General features: G+C 43.8%; 1 protein-coding gene across 4 annotated transcripts in view; it reads left to right on the top strand.

Annotated features, from left to right (window-relative positions):
- Positions 1-22,761, top strand: part of LOC140425095 (tyrosine-protein phosphatase non-receptor type 14-like) — a 391,006-nt gene that overhangs the window by 186,473 nt on the left and 181,772 nt on the right. For all 4 annotated transcript variants that reach the window (XM_072508993.1, XM_072508997.1, XM_072509005.1 and 1 more), the window contains one exon: positions 19,908-20,077. In XM_072508993.1, the coding sequence (XP_072365094.1) occupies positions 19,908-20,077 (170 nt within the window). The remainder of the gene's footprint in view (positions 1-19,907; positions 20,078-22,761) is intronic.

Here is a 22,761-nt window from a genome sequence, read left to right as displayed (position 1 = left end):
GTATCTGGGGGCAATGGAGGCGACAGAAGGGTGTATTGGGAGCCTCGGTGTGGTCCCCGATCAGGAACAACCATAGGTTTGTCCCAGGAAGGCTGGATGGAGGGTCCCAGAGCTGGCACCGGGCAGGAATTAGGAGAGTGGGCGACTTATTTATAGATGGGACGTTTGCGAGCTTGGGAGCGCTAGAGGAAAAGTATGAGCTGCCTCCGGGGAATATGTTTAGATATATGCAGGTGAGGGCATTCACGAGACAACAGGTGAGGGAATTTCCGCTGCTCCCGACACACGGGATCCAGGATAGAATGATTTTGGGGGGGGGGGGGGGCAGGGGCAAAGTGTCCGAAATATACCGGGAGATGAGAGAAGAGGGGGAGGAGCTGGTAGAAGAGGAAAATGGGAAGAAGAGCTCGGGGAGGAGATTGAGGAGGGTTTGTGGGCTGATGCCCTAAGTAGGGTAAATTCCTCTTCCTCGTGTGCCAGGCTTAGCCTGATCCAATTTAAGGTGCTACATAGAGCACACACAACGGGAGCTAGGTTGAGCAGGTTCTTCGGAGTGGAGGACAGGTGCGGGAGGTGCGGGGGAAGCCCGGCGAACCACACACATATGTTTTGGTCGTGTCCAGCATTGGAGGAGTACTGGAGGGGAGTGGCAAGAGTGATCTCTAAGGTGGTGAAGGTCCGGGTCACGCCAAGCTGGGGGTTAGCTATATTTGGGGTAGCGGATGAGCCGGGAGTGCAGGAGGCGAAAGAGGCCGATATTGTGGCCTTTGTGTCCCTGGTAGCCCGGCGAAGGATTTTACTTATGTGGAAGGAAGTGAAGCCCCCCGGCATGGAGTCTTGGATAAACGATATGGCAGGGTTCATAAAACTGGAACGGATGAAGTTTGCGCTGAGAGGATCGGCTCAGGGGTTCTCCAGGCGGTGGCAACCGCTCCTCGACTATCTAGCGGAACGTTAGGGGGAAAATAGATAGCCAGCAGCAGCAGCCCAGAAAGAGAGGGCGTTGGGGGGGGGGGTAAATTGTTTTTGTTCTAGATGGGGTGAAGGGGGGGGGGAGGGAGGAAAGGAGGGGGGTGGGTAAATTGTTTTTGTTCTAGATGGGGTGGAGGGGCGGGGGGGGAGCACTATTTCGTGTTACTTTGTTAGTTCACTACTTTATTTAAACAATGTTATCTATTAGTTATCGTGTTACCGTTTTTGTTGATTTGTAAAGAGGAAAAATTGTGTTTGAAAACTTTAATAAAATATATTTTAAAAAAAAGATAAAATAAGCTTTATTCTATGTCAGAACTATATATCTGTCCGGCCGAAGCATTAATAGAAATTTAGACCAGGCAGAAACATTTGCTTGTCGAGACATTCTTGCCACAGTAATCTTCACTGATTGACAGCCCACTCTTCCAGATTTGGATAAATGCTGAAATATTTTTCTCGTCTTTAGCTTGCGAAGTTTAACTTCATGGAGTCAACATAGGAATCATGTCATACATAGATACAAACATAGAAAATAGAAGCAGGAGGAGGCCATTCGAATCTGCTCCAGCGTTCATGATAATGAATGGCTGATCATCAAGTTCAATACCCTGATCCAGCCTCTTTCCCCCCCCCCCCCCCCCCCTCCCCCCCATATCCCTTGGTCCCTTTAGCCCCAAGAGCTGTATCTAACTCCTTCTTGAAATGACATACATTTTGGCCTCAGCTATTTTCTGTGGTAGCGAATTCCACAGATTCACCACTCTCTGGGTGAAGAAATTTCTCCTCACCTCAGTCTTGAAAGGTTTACCCCTTATCCTCAAACTATGACTCCTAGACTTGGACTCCCCCACCATCGGGAACATTCTTTCTGAATCTACCCTGCCTAATCTTGTTAGAATTTTGTACGTTTCTATGAGATCCCCTCCCACTCTTCTAAGCTCCAATGAATATAATCCTAACCGACTTAGTCTCTCCCCATATGACAGTCCTGCCATCCCAGCAATCAGCCTGGTAAAACTTCACTGCACTAACTCCATAGCAAGAATATCCTTCCTCAGATAAGGATGCCAAATCTGCGCACCCAACTCCAGGTGTGGCCTCGCCAATATCCTAGAAAATTGCAGTAAAACATCTCTATTCTTATACTCAAATCCTCTCGCTATGAAGGCCAACATACCATTTGCCTTCTTTACTGTAAGCTGTACCTGCATGCTTACTTTCAGTCACTCAGTAACTGGTGCACGAGGACACCAAGATCTCCCTGAATATCCACCTCTCTCAAATTACACCCATGCAAATAATAATCTGCCTTCCTACTTTTGCTACCAAAGTGGATAACCTCACATTTATCCATATTATACAGCATCTGCCATGCTTGTGCCCACTTACTCAGCCTGTCCACATCCCACTGAAGCATCTCTGCAGCCTCCTCACGGCCCAACCTCTCACCCAACTTTGTATCATTTGGCATATGACAGTGCAGGAGGAAGTTTATAAAATATTGTTTCACCCAAAACTGTTGCAGTTGTTTTAGCTTCATGGCAATTCATTCTGGTCTGAATGCAACTGTGATACATTGTGGTATTTGCTGCCTTTTCGAGAGGACAGATATGTATGGCGAGCATCCCACACAATCTCAGTGCTCCAGACCGTAAATGGAAGTTATCAGTTAGCTCCATGGCATGTTCTCCTATTGCCTGGCAGAGTGGTAGAGGCAGGTTGCCTCGCATCCTTTAAAAAGTACCTAGATGAGCACTTGGCATGTCATAACATTCAAGGCTATGGGCTGGCAAATGGGATTAGGTAGACGAGTCAGGTGGTTTTCATGCATCTGTGCAGACTTGATGGGCCAAAGGACCTGTTCTGCCCTGTATTATTCTGCGATTCTGTGATTCATGGTACATTTAAAGTAGCTGGTTGTAGCTCACAGGAGACTGGATTTGATTATGAAAAATGCCTCACCTCCTGACTGTGCTTATGGTGAAGTGTGACATATAATGATCGTACTCCTGCAAAGTTATGAAAAAATGATGGGCTAAGAAAGATCAGTCGCTCCACCAAGTCTACCCTGCACATGGGATACCATGCTTTGTAACTTCTCTGGAGAATGCAACCGCCTGAGAAGGACAAACCAGGGCCGGGAATATGTCAGTCGTTTTGCACACGAGCTGGGTAATTTATTGGCCACTTCCTGGGTCGGGTGCAACGCAGCCATTAGATCATGCCCTAAAGCACTGTGTTTTAATTGCAACCTCATTAAGTTGTGAAACACATATGATAGGACTCCATAATTATGTTATTGGTACTTAGCACTGGACCTGCAAGATTTTTTATTTGCTGTGTTTTCAATAACATGTTTTCAATTGTTAATAAGTCAATTCACTGTTATGGAAAGGGAAATGAAAATGTAGGTATTAACAGCAGATCATTGCTGGGATGTTTTAAAAAAAGACTTGCCTCTGCAAGGTAGGTCTCTGCATGTCACCCATTTCATTTGGTGATAGAGTAGTGATGACATCTTTTCAGAGAAAGTAAGCTTTACATATTTTGCAGTAGGTGTTAAAGCTGGAAGATGTTTTGAGCATCTTTCCTCTTGTCTCTTTTTGCCGCCTTGATTCATCAGTGTGCCAGTGAATTAACTGGCACTGACCAATAGATTGTTAATTGCTGATCTGCTTTTCAGGACGCTTCCAATCCTGAGCGTCTCCAAAGGTTTATTTGAATGGTTAATTTTAAGCTTGGTCCCATAGGCCAAATGCCACTTTACCACATAGAGAGAGAGAGAAGCTTTGGTTAATTATCACCACAAAATGCTGTGCAATCAGTGAGCTGGATGGCTCGTATGTGATGAGAATGACGTCAATAGCACAGGTTCAATCCCCATATTGGCTGTGATAGTTCATGGAGGCCTGCCTCCTTGCCTTGCCCAATGGAGAGGGACGCTTATGGTCCTTTTGTGAACCAAAGCTAATTGCTTACCTAATCCTGCTTCCAACATGTTTGAAGTGTGTATTTGCTGTACCTTCGCACTCCACACAATGCTGTCCAACAGATACAAGTCGCAACGTGCAACTAATTCAGCTTCCCTTGAGAAGATGTAAACAGCCAGTCTGAAATGCTACTAATTAATCGTTTGAAAGCTTTGCTGCATCATGGGCAGAGATTGCACAGGTTCTTTCAGTGTAGACAACCTATCATCACCACATTCCTGTCTGAAGTTGACCTCCACGTCAATGCATTGAACAACTGTCATTGTAATAAAAATATAACTCCAAAATTGCTCTTTGAACCAATACCAGAAACCTCTTTCGTAAGGGTTGAAACCTCTGCTTTGAAGAAAATTGGGCAGTTCAAACGTGATCTATTTCATTTAAAACATGTATTGCTGAAGATCATTTTGGGGAAGGAGGGACAGCACAATGCTTGTGGGTGTTTACAGCTGCTTAAATTGTTGCTATAGTGATGCTGTCTGTGTGACATCCTCTGCAGTGCTGACAGTGTCTCAGCAATTTCAAAATATAGTTGTTACACAACTGCTTTACGTGTAGGTCGACGTCTTATGGACTGCCATCTTTTATGTTAAAATATTGCTAAAAGTGTCTCCTGATTCACTTTTAAATGAATGTTATTTTCTTCTTTTGGTTCTTCCTATGCTTTCTCACCCCGGTGCCTCACCCAAAACACCATTCTTTAGAATCATAGACCAAGAATTTCAAAAAGGTCAGGCTGCAGTTCGGACTGCAATGCCACTTTAACTGGTGTTAGGACCGAGTGTGCAGTGCGAGGAATGCTTCAATCAGCACAGCCAAAGAAGGGGAGTAACAGAGACGAGGGAGAAGTGATGTCTGTTACAGATAGCGAGGCACAGCGGTAGGCTAGGAGAAAAGAGCAATCACAGAAAATTACACACAGTAACATGGGTAGAATGAGGAGAGCAATGGAGAAAAAAAGACCCTGTTGTCGCCACGATGGAGAGAGAGAGAGAGGGGGGGGGAGGGGGGTGGGATGGGGGTGGTGACCATCTTGGGAGTGATTAAAGCACAATTTCTGCTGATGAGTTTGAAAATATACAGAACTAAGGTGCACTGTGCGCAATTTACCCCCCAAAATTCAAATTGTGGTCTCTTACGGGGAATGCAGCAGGTGGGTTGACGTGATCAAGGTCGCAATCGACCCACACTTGAAATTCTTTTGGAGAGGAGCGAGTTTTGCACTGACACTGAGAAGGGCGGGGCCTAAACACGGCATCAAGCCTGACTTCACAGATGAGGCGCTATTTTTAAAGGGCTACCCAATCTCAAGTGACAATAAAGGACTTTCCCACCTTGTCCCTGGCATCAGGCTTCAGAGCACGCCCCCTACCCCACACCACCATCGGCTGCCCTGCCATGTCCGCGACCCCTCAGAGCCCCCTGTGTGATCATCACTTCTGATCTCCGGTGATGGATACCAATAGTGATTCGCGTTGGCTTTACGTTGAGCTGGCGGGTGGGAGAATAGCAGGAGCTGGGAGAATTTGGCTTAAAGCCAACTTTGGACGTGTAAATGCTCATTTTAAAATGCTAATCTGACTCATGCCCAACAATGTCATGAACTACATCATGTCAGCTGGAGTGGGCCAGCAGCATTATGTACTTGGCGCCCAGCGCAGATCCCTTTCAGCCCTCTCGCTCTATTCTCCCAAAAGAACGGGATTTACTCCTGGCATAATGTGGCTTGAGAATGAACCCCATCTGTCACTTAGTTTTGTGAGCACAGTACGAAGTCTTACAACACCAGGTTAAAGTCCAACAGGTTTGTTTCGATGTCACTAGCTTTCGGAGCGCTGCTCCTTCCTCAGGTGAATGAAGAGGTCTGCCTTTGTTTTGTGAGTAAGACAGATGGATCTTGTGAGTAGTTTTGTGAGTAAGACAGATGGATCTTGTGAATATAAGGGGACACTGGTTTTACGGTAGAGGGGATAGTAATATCATTTAAAAGCCTAAGAGAGGAAAAAATGCTTGGCAGTTGAAAGTAAAACAGTTGAAATTGGGTTAAAATTGAAAAAGTAACTTGCATTTATATCGTACCTTTAGTGTTGCAAAAAGTCTTTATTTCTCAGTTAACATCACAATTATCACAGTGCTGTTTGTGGATGTTTGCTGAATGCAAATTGGATGCCGTGCTTCCCACATTATAACTGTGACTAAACTTCAAAAGTAGGCTGTCAGAGGTGGCTGGTGGTCTTGAAAAGGACTAGTAATTGTAATCTTCCTTTCAAGAACATCGTGTTAAAGTAGCAGATGGTATAGGTGGATTGCTGGAGAGTAGGACTTAATGGTTCTTTCTCCAATTGGTAGTTCATGGCGTGGGGGATCTGTGTTGGGCCATCCCTGTCCTCTATATCTTATATTTCACATGTAGTCGGCATCCGTCACACTTCAAATGTCACACTTCAAAGTGATCTTGATAGTCTGGCCTCTGCCCACGGGCAGGATCCCGAGATTTACAAGCCGTTTCCTTTAATTGACTGCAGCATTGACTGTTCATTTGAGGCACTACCCTGACTAGGGCACCTAAGCGTTGACTTTATGCAAGTTAAGTTGAAACACTGCTGTATCTTGAGTTTAGATCTTCCAGTCAGGCTGCAGACCTTGGACTACCTGTCAGTATTGTCGCAAGAAATTAGCTCGCCCATGAATGATTTTTACCTGGGCTTAGAGAGAATAGCATTAACATTTGCTGAGGAGACCAAATTGCTGAACATGACAAACTGAGGAAGGATATGGGAGATTGTGTGAAGGCCTGACAGAGGAGTAGGCAGTTATATAGGAAAAACAATTCACTTGTTGATACATGTAACATGGTGCATTTTGGGAAAAATAAAGGAAATAAACCATTGATAAAAAATTGCGATGGAGTGAAAGGACAGAAACATGTTTAGTACACAGAATTATCCAGCTGTTCGCTGGTGGTAGGACTCTCTGGCAGCACAGCCCCGCCCACAGTTTTCCTGGCAGCATGTGGTGGCTTCAATGGGAAGTCCCATTGATAGCGGTGGGAGCAGAGAATCCCACACCAGCAAACAGTGTGCCCCCCTCTCCTGTCGTGAACACGCAGCAGGAGGCCCGTTGTTTGTGTGAAATTGGACTTCACAAGGCTAAGTTGGAAAATAATGTTTGTGTGTTGAGGTAGGAAACATGAAGAGTGGAAACAATTGAACTCTGGAGAAGGTGATGGTACTGAGCGGAGGAAATGGGTTATGGCGACTGGACGGGGTCATTGAGCCGAAATGTTGAGAGGATTTGGCAGCAAACAGAAATTTTTGCTCTAGCAAGTTCTCTGCAAAGAAGATACTGGAATGAGACTAAAGTGTGAAAGATGGAGTTTTGGCCATTACGCTGAAGAGAATGGTGAGCAATTTTTTTGTGAGAGAAGTTTAAAAATCACATATAGTTATAACAATGGTGTGGGGATCTGGGAAGGTTTGACACCATGCCAGGTTTCAGCTGTGGCTCAGTTGGGGGCAGTCTTGCCTCTGAGTTAGAATGTTACGGATTCAAGTCCCACTTCAGGGGTCGAAATTGATGCTGTCCTTCGTGGTGGGGTTGGGGAGGTAGAATTTAATCTGGCAGGAAGGTGATAGGGTGGGGAATCCCCTCCTTCCCGATTAAGTCTGGGGCAGGGAGGCTTGTGGGTCTTCACACCCCGCCTCCAGTTGAGGTCCTTAAATGGGCAATTAATGCCCACTTAAGGAACTCCTCCCCCTGCTACTGGTATTCACCCAGCAGCAGGCAGGTGACTTGCATTACCAACAGCAGCCATTTATTCCCTGGTGGCACTGTTGAGCAATGAAGAGCTATCAGCCTCTGGCCAGCAGCTCTTTGTGAGTTGGACTTCAACTCCTGGGATCCTTAATTTCAGAGAAGGCCCAGTTAAGTGCCTGATTAGCACTTAATGCAGAGGGTCTTCATGTAAAGAGATGACGTGGGGTTCTCACCAACTCTCCAGCTGGTGGGCAAGACTCCAATACCTGTATTAAATTCCACCCCACCAGTTGAGCACAAAAGTTAAAGTTGACTCTAATGCAGCACTGAGTACTGCACTGTTGGAGGCCTTTTCTTTCAGAGGAGACTTCAGCTTGAGAGTCTGTCAGCCTTCTAAAGTGAATGGAAAGATTCCAGTGGCTCTGTTGCAGGGTTGTTATCCCTGGTGTCCTTGCCATTATTTATCCTTCAGTCAGCATTACAAAAAACAGACTATCTGGTCACAATCAAATTTCTGTTCCTATAAATTTGCTGTGTCCAAATTGGCAACCGTGTTTTCTATATCACAATAGTGATTCCTCTTCAAAACTTTTTAATTGGCTGTGAAGTGCTTAGGGACATCCTGTCCTTACAAAAAAGCAGAAAATAAAAGCATGTCTTGTTTTCCTTTTTAAAAAGGCAGGAGTAGGAGGAAACCAAGCAGAAGAAAAGTGATTTAAAATAAGAGGGAGTTCTTAAAATCAAACAGTAAGGATGGATTTTTCATCACCGCTTGGGTCGAAAATAAACTCTACTGCTCGGCATGCTGGTTTCCTAGCCCCATCTCACCTTCAGGTCATTTCTGCAGAGCGAGAATTGAGAACAACAGGGCTAATTGCGGCCAATTAAAGGAGGTCAACTAGAATGTTCTAGCCGGCTTTCCAGCCCCTGAACCGGTTGTTGCCAGTTTTAGGTGCCGCAGCAGGCTGGTGATAGGGCCAGAGATTCAAGCAAGCCTAGAAGCACTTAATGGAGCGCCAACTCGCCCCAATGCCACAGTGATGACTTGGCTGCTGGATTTATTATCAATTAACATTTTTTAAATGGTGGAGAGAGACTGCCTCCATTTTACAAAGAACAATACAGCACAGGAACAGGCCCTTTGGCCCTCCAAGCCTGTACTGGGCATTTAAAATTATTATTTTTTAAAATTTAGAGTACCCAATTAATTTATTCCAATTAAGGGGCAATTTAGCGTGGCCAATCCACCTAGCCTGCACATTTTTGGGTTGTGGGGGCGAACCCAACGAAACACGGGGAGAATGTATAAACTCCACACATACAGTGATCCAGAGCCAGGATCGAACCTGGGACCTTGGCGCCATGAGGCAGCAGGGCTAACCCACTGCGCCACCATGCTGCCCTAGCCCGTACCGGTCATGATACCAATCTTCGGCAAAACCCCCTCAGCACTTCCTTGTGCTGTATTCCTCTATACCCTCTATCCATTTTGCCGTTTTGACACACCCCCTCAATTACTTATCTTCCATTAAATCCTGCTGCTTCTCTGGATTGGCCCTCCAGCTTTGGGAGCCTACCCACCATCCTTAATTGGAAAGAAAATCTGTCTGCATGCCAATTGACTGGGCACCCCTTCAAAAATCCCAATGAGAGTTTACCCTAGGGAAACAGCCCTCACCTCTGTTTCCCACTCCCAGAGAGAAACCCAGCCCAGCAATGGAGAGGAAACAAATGCTTGGCAGTTGAAAGTAAAACAATTGAAATTGGGCTAAAATTGACAGAGCAACTTGCATTTATATTGTACCTTTAGTGGCACAAAATGTCTCTGGAGACATCACAGGAGTATCAGCAGACATTAAGTGAGGTGACAAAAAAGCTTGGTTTAAGAGGTAGACTTTAAGGAGAGATTTATAGGAGGAGGATGTGGTGCAGATGTTTGCAGAGAGAATTCTAAAGGGTAGGGTCGGCAGCTGGGAAAGCACAGCAGCCAATGGTAGAGCGATGTACACAAAGGGCAGAGATGTAGATTGAGGGGGGTGAAATTTGAACACAAGAATCCAAATTTTTACATCGAGGCATTGCAGAGGTCCAGCGGTGAATGGGACTTGGAGAAAGCGAGGACACAGAAGCAGTTTTAAATTAGTCTTCATATTTATGGAAGATTGGAGATCAGCCATTAGAGCATTGGAGTCAGATGTTAGGGAATAGGGGCGGATTCTCTGTCCCGCCAGACCCATTTTCTGGCACAGGACGCCCCCGCAGGCAGCGGGATCCTCCGTCCCGACAGCCGGACATGGGGTTTCCCATTGTGGCCATCCCCTCGCAGTCGAGAAATCCACAACTGTGCGTGCTCGGCCGGTGAAGCAGTGGATCCCGCCCAGGGTTTGTAGCTTCCACTTTCTCCATAATTAATTGGAGAAAATCTCTCCCCATCTAAAACTGAACATTAAACAAGCGGCATGACGTGACACACCTGAGTAATTCAGGGGTTGAGTAATATTTGAAAAATACGTTTGGGGGAGAAAAAACTGGATTGGCTCTGTAAGAAAACAAACACGAGGGTGAGAAATGAATAACAGCTGTAGTTAAAAATGGGAATATTGAATGCAGGAGTTAGAAGGAAACATTAGAACTTTGTCAGAGTTTCAGGTTTTCAAGCAGCAATAGTTGAGCTGGGAGAATACATATGTCAAGAATAAGAAAATATATAACTACTATGGAGCCAAAGTAAGAAAAAAAATAAAGATTAGGCGCGAGACTAACCTATCGTGTGGTGCCAGAAAAGCAGCGCGGTGCGGCCGCTAGATGTTGCGTGATCTCTCGTCTGGGGATCTTCCTGGCTCGCCACACCTTGCAATACCTAATGTGATCTTATGAGACTTTGCAATGTGAATCCCGCCTATTGTGCACGGGATCACTTTCATGCAAACCCCGAGATCTACCCAGGGCGTGGATTTAACCCTCTTGACGTGGAGACCTTGGATGAGCACCAATCAGTGTTGGTCTCCACAAACGTGGATCAGACGGAGCAGCACTTGTGAGGGTCTCCCAGGGGATCATAGGCACCCCAGGTGCTTGCCTGCTAGGCAGGGTGGCACCCCGCCACTGCCAGTCTGGCACACTGGCACCCTTGTGGTGCAGCTTGGCACTGCCAGGGTACTCAGGTGGCACTGCTGCTGGCCAGAATTACTCAGTGCAGTCTTGTTTGCATGTTCCTCGCTGATGCCCCTAATCTACCAGAATGGCCGTTCGATAGCATGGAGTTTCTCGGTGCAGCGAGCACCAGGAACACCCGGCTAATCGCGCTCTATGGGACTCTGTTCCCAGTCGGGTAGATCGGACCCTAGGAGTGAGAAAAAAAGAAGATATTGTGGAGATGTAAACATCGATTCATGTAAAAGACTGGTGGTCATTGATGAAATACTTAAATCACACGTTAAAATGTAGCCCAAGCATTAGCCGCTAAACAACAGGAGTGTAGTTGACTGTACATAGGTGGGCTTTAGTGTCTATTTACATCCAGCTGAAAATTGGCCGAGCATGACATAAAATACTTCACCCTTTTAAGTATAAAGACATTTGCTGCTTTCAACTGTTCTTGCCCCAATTAAAAACAATCTCAGGCTGATAATCTGCATTCTATGAAAAGAAATCAGAAGGGCATGACTTTGCTACCTGCTGATGCATTTGGATAATGGAGGAAGATTAAATTAAGAATTCCTTGAGAGTGAGTAAGAAATATTTTAATGTATCTCTTAATAAATCACAGAAAGTAACATTTTGAATCCGACAACATTTTGCTCACAATCATGTCCTGTGGCATTATGTTAGCTTTACTCAGAATGAGGAAAGCAAAGTCAAGGTAGGCTGACTGATGCCCCTAATCTGATGATACCATTTGTATCTGAAGGAAATTATGTTCTACCAGCACTCTGGCAAAAAATGACGGTAGCCCCTGACTTTTTTCGCACAGCCAACTTCTTGCCTGCACTTACTACCTAATGAAAAAGTACACTTGCGCTGCATCGAAGCCTCCACCAGTCTGTCCAGCTCTGATTTGTGATATTTTAAAAATAAATTTAGAGTACCCATTGCCTCAAATGCTCCATGGGTTTTATTTGGAGCCTTCACCAGCCCTCTCCCCCTCATCTCTGACCTGAGCCATCTCTCGTGTAGCCAGCCACCTGTCATCTCAACTGGTGAGCTAACAGACGGCTAGCCTTCTCCCCATATTCCTAGAACACACCCGCGATTGACACAATTGGCTCACCGTCTTCCCAATCGATACCAGGTCGAACTCCACCCGCAACCTTCTTCTCGGCTAACAGCTCTTTTTTTCAGGGCTGCCAAATACCGCTGGTCCACTTCCAAGATAGCATTAACCAACGTCTGCCTTTCCACCCTCCCAACCTTATCCCTGTGGACCTTATATATTACCCCTCCACCCCGACCACCACCTTCAGGCTTCCCAGAGCGTGGAGGACGAAATCTCCCCATTCCGAACGCCACATCGTTTTTGTTTTCTTTTTAAAAAAAATATAAATTTAGAGTTCATTTTTCCAAATAAGAGGCAATTTAGCATGGCCAATCCACCTACCCTACACACCTTCGGGTTGTGGAGGTGAGACCCACGCAGACACGGGGAGAATGTGCAAACTCTACATGGACAGAGCTAGGATCGAACCTGGGAGCTTGGCGCCATGAGGCAGCAATGCTAACCACTGCGCCACTGTGCTGCCCTGATCTCTGGTATTTGACCAGAAGGAAAATGTTTTTCGGCATTCAGGAGTTGATTATCACATGATCCATTAAACTTATTTTTTTTAAAACTGATCTTGCATGGGTGCAGATAAAATGTTGGCTGAGTGGAAAAATGTGTATACTCATTAATTGGCTTTGCCAGACTCCTGATTGGCTTTATTTCCACGTTAGGTAAATGTGGTCCACCAGGAGATTTACTAAGCCTAATAGTAGATTTTGACGAAAGTAATTTCCAGTGTCTTGAAGTGGATTTGTAATGCCTCATAAAATGAATTCGCCAGGTTTCCAATGACTCACTTATCCTGAGCTAATTTTATTTTGTCTCGTTGTTTGTGTGAGACAACTGACTGTAAAACTGATATTTTAACATGGTTATTTCTAACTATTTAGTCTGATTTTCACTGGGCAAGATGTCCAGAAGAAGTAGGGTCATTGGCTTTTCGAGACAGCATTTCTATTTGAGTGTGGCCAAAATAAGTGGGAAGGCTGATGAAAGAGCAATGATGCTAATTTTTCTACCAGAGGCCTGAGGAGGTGGCAACAGGAAATGGGTGGGAAGAACTGGCAGCTGAAAGAGAAACATTGTCTGCAAAGAAGCAGGGCTGGTTTTTGGACCAGTGAGGGAGAGCTGGGTAAACCAGGGAGGGGTGGTGGAGGATAGGAAGTTACAACACCAGTAATAATAACACTTTGTTACAACACTGAGCTGGTCTATCTCAAAGTTGGGGATATCTTTAAAGGGAGGCTGAGCCTAGAATAATAGGAGCGTTCAAAGGGCCTAATTCAATTTTTCTTTAAATTTTCACCATAGCGGTTCACCAATCTCTCACTGGAGGAGCAGGGCTCGGTTTTGAATGCAATCTATCTGATAGGTACTGTTGCCTATTAGAAAAGGTCTGCTAAAGATTGGATGAGCAAAGTGTACCAGTCCCAGTTCCTCTTCCCAAAAAAGCAAATAAGCAGCAAGTAAAAAGCAAATTGCAGCTGATGCTGGAATCTGCAACAAAAACAGAAAATACTGGGCAGCCTCAGCAGGTCTGACAGCATCTGTGGAGAGAGAACGGAGCTAACATTTTGAGTCTATATGCTTTGACAAAGACTCATCCAGACTTGAAACGTTAGCTCCCTTTTCTGCTGAGATGGTCCAGTATTTTCTGTCTTTGTAAGCGGTAAGTAATTTGTAATAGAGGTTGCCCATTACATGAGTTCAATTGCATTCCTTTTTGAGGGACCCTGCCTCCCCCAACCTGGCACAAAAGAACTATGCAATGAATTATAGACTATAATTCACCAACTCCAGTTAAAGGCTAAAAAGAAAAATGGTACAGATGGTGAAGGTCGGAAACGGAAACATTCTGATGTTCAAAATACATAGAAGGCCAGACAGCATCTGTGGAGGGAATAGAAAAGTTAACAATTTAGGGTCAGAATCTGCTTCACAAGGCTATTATTTTATTGCAGATAGAAGTTCCCAGATTAAAACAAACATCTTAAATTAGCTTCAAAGAAATGAATTAACTTTTACAAACCACAAATTGTAGTTCGCCACTTAAAATTGCATGCCAGAATAAGAGGATGAGCAAGGGACTAATAAAGATGAAGAACTTAAGGAACTCTATCTGCTTTTCATAGAATCATAGAATTTACAGTGCAGAAAGGAGGCCATTCAGCCTATCGAGTCTGCACTGGCCCTTGGAAAGAGCACCCAACTTAAGCCCACGCCTCCACCCTATCTCCGTAACCCAGTAACCCCACCTTTTGGACACGAAGGGAATTTAGTCGTTGCAGCCTTTTTATGCCCTCCCCACAACGTACATCTCATCTAGCTTTGTATTGTCAGGCAACCTATATATAGCAGTTTTGGTCTCCCGTCTAAGTCATTAATGTGGATTGTAAATAGCTGAGGCCCAAGCACTGACCTTTGTGGGACTCCAGTAGTCGCAGCCTAACAAATTGAACATGGCCTGATAATCCCTACTGTTTGCTTTCTGTCCGTTAAATAATCCTTTATCCAAGCTAATAAATTACCTCCACTTCATGAGCCCTTGTCTTGCATATTAGCCTTCTGTGTGACATCTTCATGAATGCCTTTTGGAAATCCAAGTATAATACATCTACAGGTTCCCCTTTATCTACTTTGATAGTTGCATGTACAATAACTTTAATAAATTTGTCAAACATGATTTCCATTTCATAAAACCATGTTGACGTTGGAAATCATTGCATGATCAGACAAAGTGTGCATTTGAAAAGTCCTTTTATAATGGATTACAGCATTTCGTGATAACTGATGCCAGACTGGCTTTTCTCTCTTCCTCCTTTCTCGAGTAACTGTTACATTTGCTAACTTCCAATCCGCTAGGACCATTCTAGGATCTAGGGAATTTTGCAAAACCAGTGCATCCATTATTTCTGCAGCAACCTCTTTGAGAGCCCTCGCACGTATTAGACCATCAGGTCCTGCGAGGCTGTTGGAGTTTAAGTCCTTTCAGTTTCTCTTGTACTTTACCTTTCTCCTTTGCTTATATTTGCTCCTTTATGTTCCTCACCCCTATTAGCTCCTTGCTCATCATCATATTCTGGTATGTAATTTGTAATGGTGAAATAGCATTTGAGTGTAAAACTTAGTTATGCCGTGGTGAAACCACATCTAGAATACTGTGCTCCGTTTTGGTCACCATATTGAAGGAAAGATATGCTTGCATTGAGGTTTTACAGAATGGTCCCAGGGATGAGAAACTTTGGTTATGAGGATAGATTGGAGAGGTTGGGACTATTCTCCTTGGAGAGAAGGTGGCTAAGTGGAGATTTGATAGAGATGCTCAAAATCATGACGGGGCTGGATAGAGTAGATGGGGGAATCTGTTCCCACTTGGAAAGGATCAAGAAGGAGGGGGCATACATTTGAAGCGATTTGCACAAAAAGCAAATGTGATATGAGAAAAAAGCGAGTGGTTTGGGTCATGAATGTGTCATAATATGCACCCATGCACATCATGAGGTAAAAGCAGGCAGTGACAGACACCCAGATGAGCCAATCAATGTACAGAACAGAACACGACCAATCACAAGAGAGGACACCAGAGGGGAGCTTCCAAATATAAAACACACGAGGCATCAGCACTCTGCCTCTTTCCACTAGTGACAACTGTAGTGACAGTCGGGGTGTACAAATCATTCAACACCCTCTACACTTGGATCAGAGCTAGCCTGGTCTAGATAGTTAATGTTAGTTTACTTAGAGTAGTAGAGAGTCAACCCACAGGCAGCTGTGTGCTTCATTACTGAAGTTCAATAAATCTAATATTGAACCAATGCCCACGTTTGGTGTATACTTGTTCAGTCAACTGAATCGTGTGTAGTCCGTGTTACCCCAGGGTGAACAACACGACAGAATGCACTCCCTGGAAGTGTGGTGAAGGCAGGTTCAATTGAGGCTATCAATAGGGCATTAGATGATTATTTGAATAGAAACACCATGTAAGGGTATTGGGAAAAGGCAGGAGAATGGCACTAAGTCATAATGCTCATTTGGAGAGCAAGTGCAGACACAATATCCTCCTGTGCTGTAACAATTCTGTGGGGCTGCTCTCCTTCCCCCAGAGAAAAAAAAGACAGGAATGTTTTTTTTAAAGATTGGATTTATGCTGGTCTTTTTGTTTCTTTCTCTGCAATTTCTGGTAACACTCGCTCATGTTCTTCCCTTCCTGTATCAGGAAAAGCAGATCATTAAAATAAAAGCAGCTTTGTTTCAAGTGGACTGATTTTGGATTTTGGCCGAGCAGGAGCACAGACAAATGCAGAAGAAAAGCAGGGGAGCTACAGATTCAGCAGCCAAATACAGAACACAGCCCCGACAGCGCCACCACTTGGTGACTGGAGAGGAGACGAGCTGCAGGGACATAACAGTGGGAAAGTTTGGCAACAATATGAAGAGCCATGTTAAATCTGATTTAGGGATATATAATGAGAAAACGTTGGCACAAAGAAGTGACAACAGGAGGTTGAGTCATGTAGACTTGATATGTGCGCAGATAGTTTGTTTTTTACAAAACTATTTAGATATTTTGCATCACCATTTTTTAGCTTCAGAAGATTTACTTCTGTGGTTGTGTTGTGTTTACCTTTGACTTGACGTTAATGGCATTATGTCTGACCACCAGGAGGTGGTAACACTAACTTCCAATATAAAAGTAGTTTTTATGTGCCTATATTCTTGCATAGCTCATTCCTGTAAGGAGGAAAAAACATTACTGGGATATACTGGAGTGTGATTAAAGGTGCCAAGTGATGACAGGCCTTTCATTAAGCAGAGTGACTGGGATACCCCAGTCTCCTTTAAGAAACCTTGTAATGAGGGCATATTTTAAATATTGATAAATTGTGGAATTGAAGCCCAGCAAAATATAGGCCAGTCTGAAATGTCTACAACTAGATTTGTGGAAATCTTAGGACCCATTCTAAAAGAGCTATTTGACTCAGTCATCCTCAGTCAGGAGCATCTCATCACATCCATCCAGAACGTGGGGAGGCCCAAGACTGAATCTCTACCATAGGCAATGATCCAGTCGAGGGCAACCATCCAACACTTCCGTGGTTCTGCAGATCTGGAACCACTGCCTTATTCACACACACACTGTTATCCAAGCATGTCTATCCAGGCTAAAAGGCCTGACCAATAATGACCGGTCTCAGGATGCATGGCCTTTAAAAACGCTTAAATATAAATCGGGTTAAAATATGCTTTGGGTTAAAGACGCTTTTAAAGTATTTGTTTCTCAGAAAAGCTGCACATTGAGCTGTGAAGTGGAAGTGTTCTGTGTTAGGACTGCAGGATAGAATGTAGAGGAAGTGTTATATTTAAATTAAGTAAGATGACCCACTGGTTGGGGAGGGTCGCAGTGCATATTCTTTACTTTACTTTACTTTTTAGAGGAATGTAAGTTGTAGCCATTGAATCAAGTAATTCTAATCATACCTGTTGCTCTGTTTCATCTTCCTGGAGAATAAATCCATTTATGACTAGAACTTTTCTTCAGCTCATTTAGTGTTAACCCAGTCTGTCTTTTGGAGAGATGAAAACTTTACTTGGTCATCTCTTTGACCAAGCCTGTGGTTGCCCACCTTTCACTTAGTGAACATCTTTGTCTGATTACGCTCTTGTGAAATACGTTTGGGTTTTGTTTCTTTGTTTAGTGGTGCTGTACAATTGCAATTTTTTGTATTTGTTCCGTTTATTTAAAAAAAATACAAGTAGGCAGTGATATTGGTTTATTAATTTTGGACAGTTAAATCAGCATTTTCACTACTTGCTGAAAGGTTTTATTACAAAGTTAAAATGACTCATGGGAGCTTGTGTCTTGGGCTTTAATTTCAAACCTGATTTTATTGCTCAGTTTAAAATAGTAGCTTTTGTATAGTTAGTTTATTCATCAATTTCGTGGCTGCAATTTTGTGCCTGTGTTCGCCAAAAGCGCAAACATGGGCCTAAAATATCACGAGAGTCAGAAAACGAGAATATCGCCGGCATGTTCTCCTTTTCTGCTTTTCCCCGCCGCTCGGCAGTAACGTAACAAAGTTCCCACCCAGGATGGTTGAGAACCTAAGTTTAATAAATTAACACCTCATTAAAAAGCTTCCCTGCCATATTTTCCCCCCCATGTTAGGAATTCCTCCCCTTGGGCAGCACGGTGGCGCAGTGGGTTAGCTCATGGCGCCGAGGTCCCAGGTTCGATCCCGGTTCTGGGTCACTGTCCGTGTGGAGTTTGCACATTCTCCCCGTGTTTGCGTGGGTTTTGCCCCCACAACCCAAAGATGTGCAGAGTGGGTGGATTAGCCACGCTAAATTGCCCCTTAATTGGAAAAAAATGAATTGGGTACTCTAAATTTAGTTTTAAAAATAGATAAAAAGGAATTCCCCCCCCCCCTTTGCTAGTGTGACGTCACATTGGCGAGATTTACAGCAGGTTTTGTAAAAGGTGAACTAGTCGAAGGGAAGTCATCGGAGGCACAGAGGTAAGTATATCCCCCCAGGGGGAAGGGGGACATGCCTTGGCAGGACCTTTACGGAGGTCCATTGTGGGGTCCCCCTTATCTGTATGAAGGGGGGGGGGTCTCCGTGTATGTCAGGAGGGGGAGTTCTTCATTTTGTATCAGAGATCGGGCACCCTTTAAAAAGGGCAACCTGATATTGGGATCCCGGCACTGCCGGCTTTTTCCCACCCGCCAATGTGATGAAGTGAGCCACGTCTGCCAGAGTGCCGCACAATGTGGCGGGAAAAGCCGGCTGAGCAGCTGACGGGTTGTACGTTGGTTTTCTCTCCTCAGCTGGCATTCCGCAGAAAAAAGGAAAATTCCGCGCTTTGATTTTTAAAAATTTCTCTGACCTTAACCATGGCTATTTTGGTGGTGTCTCTATTGAAATCTCTATCAAAACAAGGCAGGGTTTTTTTTAACGATTACTGCTGTTTTTGAATTCTAGTTAATCTCTGCAACAGCTTCTAATTTGTATCTTATCCATGCAGGTCATTGTTCTCTAGAACTGGAACTGCAAATTCAGGCTGGATGTACTTACAGTAAATTGAAAGTTAATCACTGGATTTTCTTTACTGTGCAAAGAGAAGGAAAACTTTTGATTAACCTGTCATTTGATGCTCAGGTATCATTGCACCAGTGCAATTAGTAAATCCATCTTTTAAAAAAACCTGAAATATTGTTGAATATGACTCTGTCATTTTTACAATGTCAGGGTAACTTGGGGATAGAAAGCTGCTCCCGCTACAAGTTAATAAAGTCACACAAGTTCTCCAGGTCACGCTGAATATTAATTCACTTCTCAGCCAAAATCTTATCAAGACTTGGCACAATGTGGATATGGTTATAAAGTATATGAAAATGCAAAAGAATGTTACAGGAATGCCACAAAAGTTTCTTTTGACATTCTGCTCAACAATTCAATAAAATGAGATAACTGAGATATTTTTGTGTAATACTGTGTAGAATTTTGAGAGTTATACACTTCTGAAGGAAGTTCTAGTGTTGCTGATGTTTGAATAACATTGCAGAAATAATTAATCCCATAGTACTCACGCATTGGAAATCATTCTGTTTCTTGGAAATCATTCAGTTTCTTGGAAATCATTCTGTTTCTTGGATTGCAAAGGGAATCTTGAATGCAATCTACTCTTAATTCAAAATCCCTTTAATGATCCAAAGATTTTTTTTCAGCAACAAATTTGCCCTCTTGTGTTGTTGCATATTTAATTCAAATTACAGTATTCCTGTTCCATTCACTAATGACTTTGCTTTATCAGAAGTAAAATGTATGCTGTGAAGTTTTAATTTCCTGTTTATTGATACTTGCAGCTGTAGGAATATGAGAATGTACTTGTCTGTCAAATAACTCTGCCTCGTTTCTTCCACCAGACATGTTATTTTGGACTTTGGTTCCTGAGCAAGACTCAACAGGGACGATGGGTGGAACTAGAAAAAGCTCTGAAAAAACAACTGGACAAATTTGCGAATGAGCCTCTTCTTTTCTTTGGAGTGATGTTCTACGTACCCTGTGTATCCAAACTACAGCAAGAGGTCACAAGGTACAGAAAGCCAACAAGCATTTTCTCTTTAACTGTCCAGTAAATTGTCATGAAAATAGGCTTCAGAAGGAGAACTCTGATCTCCTTTTCACTTGGCACACATATGCAATTGTTGCGGTAAAAGGAAAATGGTGAAAGCAGAAAGTCTGAAATATTAACGTGCAAATGCTTGTAGCCTGTAAAAGCAAATGATTGCCATTTTGGATCAGAATCTTTTAGCAGTTCTGCTGCAGGGTCTCATCTGAATGGGTAACTATTTTTCTCTCTTGTTTTTTAATGTTGAATAATTTGCCGTACATTTCAACTATCACCTGTATCTATTTTTATAGTACTGTTGCACACAGGTGTTGGACAAGAAAGAATGGGTATTATGCAGCCAAGGGGGTTAGGAAAAGAGAGGACAAAGGTGTGACCTGAAGAGAAAGGTGAAGGTTGTTATTGAATGCAAGGAGGGGGTAAGGTAATGGGTGAAGGTGTCGAGGAAATTAGGTTAAGTTTGTGATGTTTCTATTTGTGATGTATGTGACAAAAAGCACTTGGGTGCATAATTCTTGCGCATCTATGGTGTATTTACCCATTGCTATTGCTGCCTCTTTTCATCTAACACCGCATTAAAACCGCTAGTGTAGAGGCATTTCAAACGTGTTGCTGAAAAGCAGGACACCAATTCTAATTTTAAAACATTTTATGTGTATATGCGTAATGTTTTTACAGATTCACTAGAAATTCAAGTGCCTGCATGTAATTTCGATAATTTGTTAAATTCCATTAGGCTACGTAGATTATCTGGCATTTACAACATTGAAATCGACCTTTTGGCCCAGCTGCCAATGTTTATGGTTCATATAAGCCTCCTTCCACTTTACTTCACCGAGCCTTTTGGATCATGGGTCATAACTTCCAATTCCTTTTCCCCACGTGTTTCATTTAACTTTCCTTGAGTACTTTGATAATATCTGTCTCACCTACACCATAAGGTAGCAAATTCTATATTTTAATCACCCGCTGAATAAAGAGGTTTCTTCTAAATTTCTTATTGGACTTGAGTGACTATCTTTTATTTAGGGCTCCTAGTTTTGGACTTCCCTATTGGCGCAACACTTTGCTGTGTTTACCCTCCCAGATCCTGCCACAATTTTAGACATCCATGAGGTTGTTCCTCAGCCTTCTATTTTCTGAAGAAAGGATCCCTGGATAGCTCGGTTTTTCCTGATAGTTTGTCACTCCTCTTCTGGGACCTTCTGCAATGCCACTAAAAATTAGCTTGTAGTCTAGTCTTAAAAGTGCTCCATGAGTTTTAAGATTGCAGTGATTGGCATGACTAACTTAAATCACTTGCCAGCTGAACTCTTCATTATAATGAAATGCAATCCCGTCACTGCTTATATTTTAATTACCAACCCTGACTGCCTTTAAAGTTAGTACCTAAGGCACTTGTCATAGTGATTTAATTTAATGTCTTTAGCAGGCAGAATAATGAGAGGAAACTCACTTAAAAGCCCAAAATAATGAACACGAGATTTGATTTTGAACTAGCCTTGGGTAATTCTTCAGATACAGACTACTGTTCTGTGTCACTGATCAGAAGTGCTGATTTGAGTGGAATGTTTTAACATTTTGATGTGACAGTTGTCTGCAGACTCCTTAATAGGCCAGCAAGGAGATTAGGACTGATTCTGAATCTCACGATTGGACTTTGAAGTTTGAGACATATTCCATCGACATTACAGGTTCATTTATAGCTATTGTGTTATAGTGACTGGAAGTTTACGAGAATCAAGTTTCCGGGACCAATGGTGAATCTCAAGCCCATCCAGGTGGACAGCAGGACTCCCCTGGGCCAAATATACCAGTAGCAGCCAATTAAAGTTTTGCGACAGGGCTGCTATCCTTGCCTCTCCAAGCTGAGGCCCGATCATAAGGCTGGCATATCTTCAGCCTCTGCAATGCCATGATAAAGATGGTCGCAGCTGAGGCTGCAGGGAGTAGGACAGTTAACTAGTGCTTAAATGTCACGCAGCGGGGTGCAGTGCTCCAACTGCGAGATGTGGCAGATCTGTGACGCTTCCAGCGTTCCGGTTGACTACATCTGCAGTAAGTGTAACCAGTGTCAGCTCCTCACAGACCGCGTGGTTCGGTTGGAGCAGCAATACGATGCACTTAGGAGCATGCAGGTGGCAGAAAGTGTCATAGATAGGAGTTATAGAGATATGGTCACACCCAAGGTGCAGGCAGAGAGATGGGTGACCACCAGAAGGGGCAGGCAGCCAGTGCAGGAATCCCCTGTGGTTGTCCCCCTCTCGAACAGGTATACCACTTTGGATACTGTTGGGGAGAATAGCTTATCAGGGTAAAACAGCAACAGCCAAAGCAGTGGCACCACGGCTGGCTCTAATGTTCAGCAGGGAGGGTCAAAGTGTAGAAGAGCAATAGTCATAGGGGACTCTATAGTCAGGGGCACAGATAGGTGCTTCTGTGGACGTGAAAGAGACTCCAGGATGGTTTGTTGCCTCACTGGTGCCAGGGTCCAGGATGTCTCCGAACGGATAGCGGGCATCCTGAAGGGGGAGGGCAAAAAGGCAGAGGTCATTGTACATATTGGTACTAACGACATTGGCAGGAAGGGGATGAGGTCCTGCAGCAGGAGTTCAGGGAGCTAGGCAGAAAGTTAAAAGACAGGACCT

Source organism: Scyliorhinus torazame, chromosome 1 (assembly GCF_047496885.1).
Source record: "Scyliorhinus torazame isolate Kashiwa2021f chromosome 1, sScyTor2.1, whole genome shotgun sequence".
NCBI lineage: Eukaryota > Metazoa > Chordata > Chondrichthyes > Carcharhiniformes > Scyliorhinidae > Scyliorhinus > Scyliorhinus torazame.
Note: the sequence above shows the minus strand (reverse complement) of the source record. Positions and strands in the feature narration are given on the sequence as shown.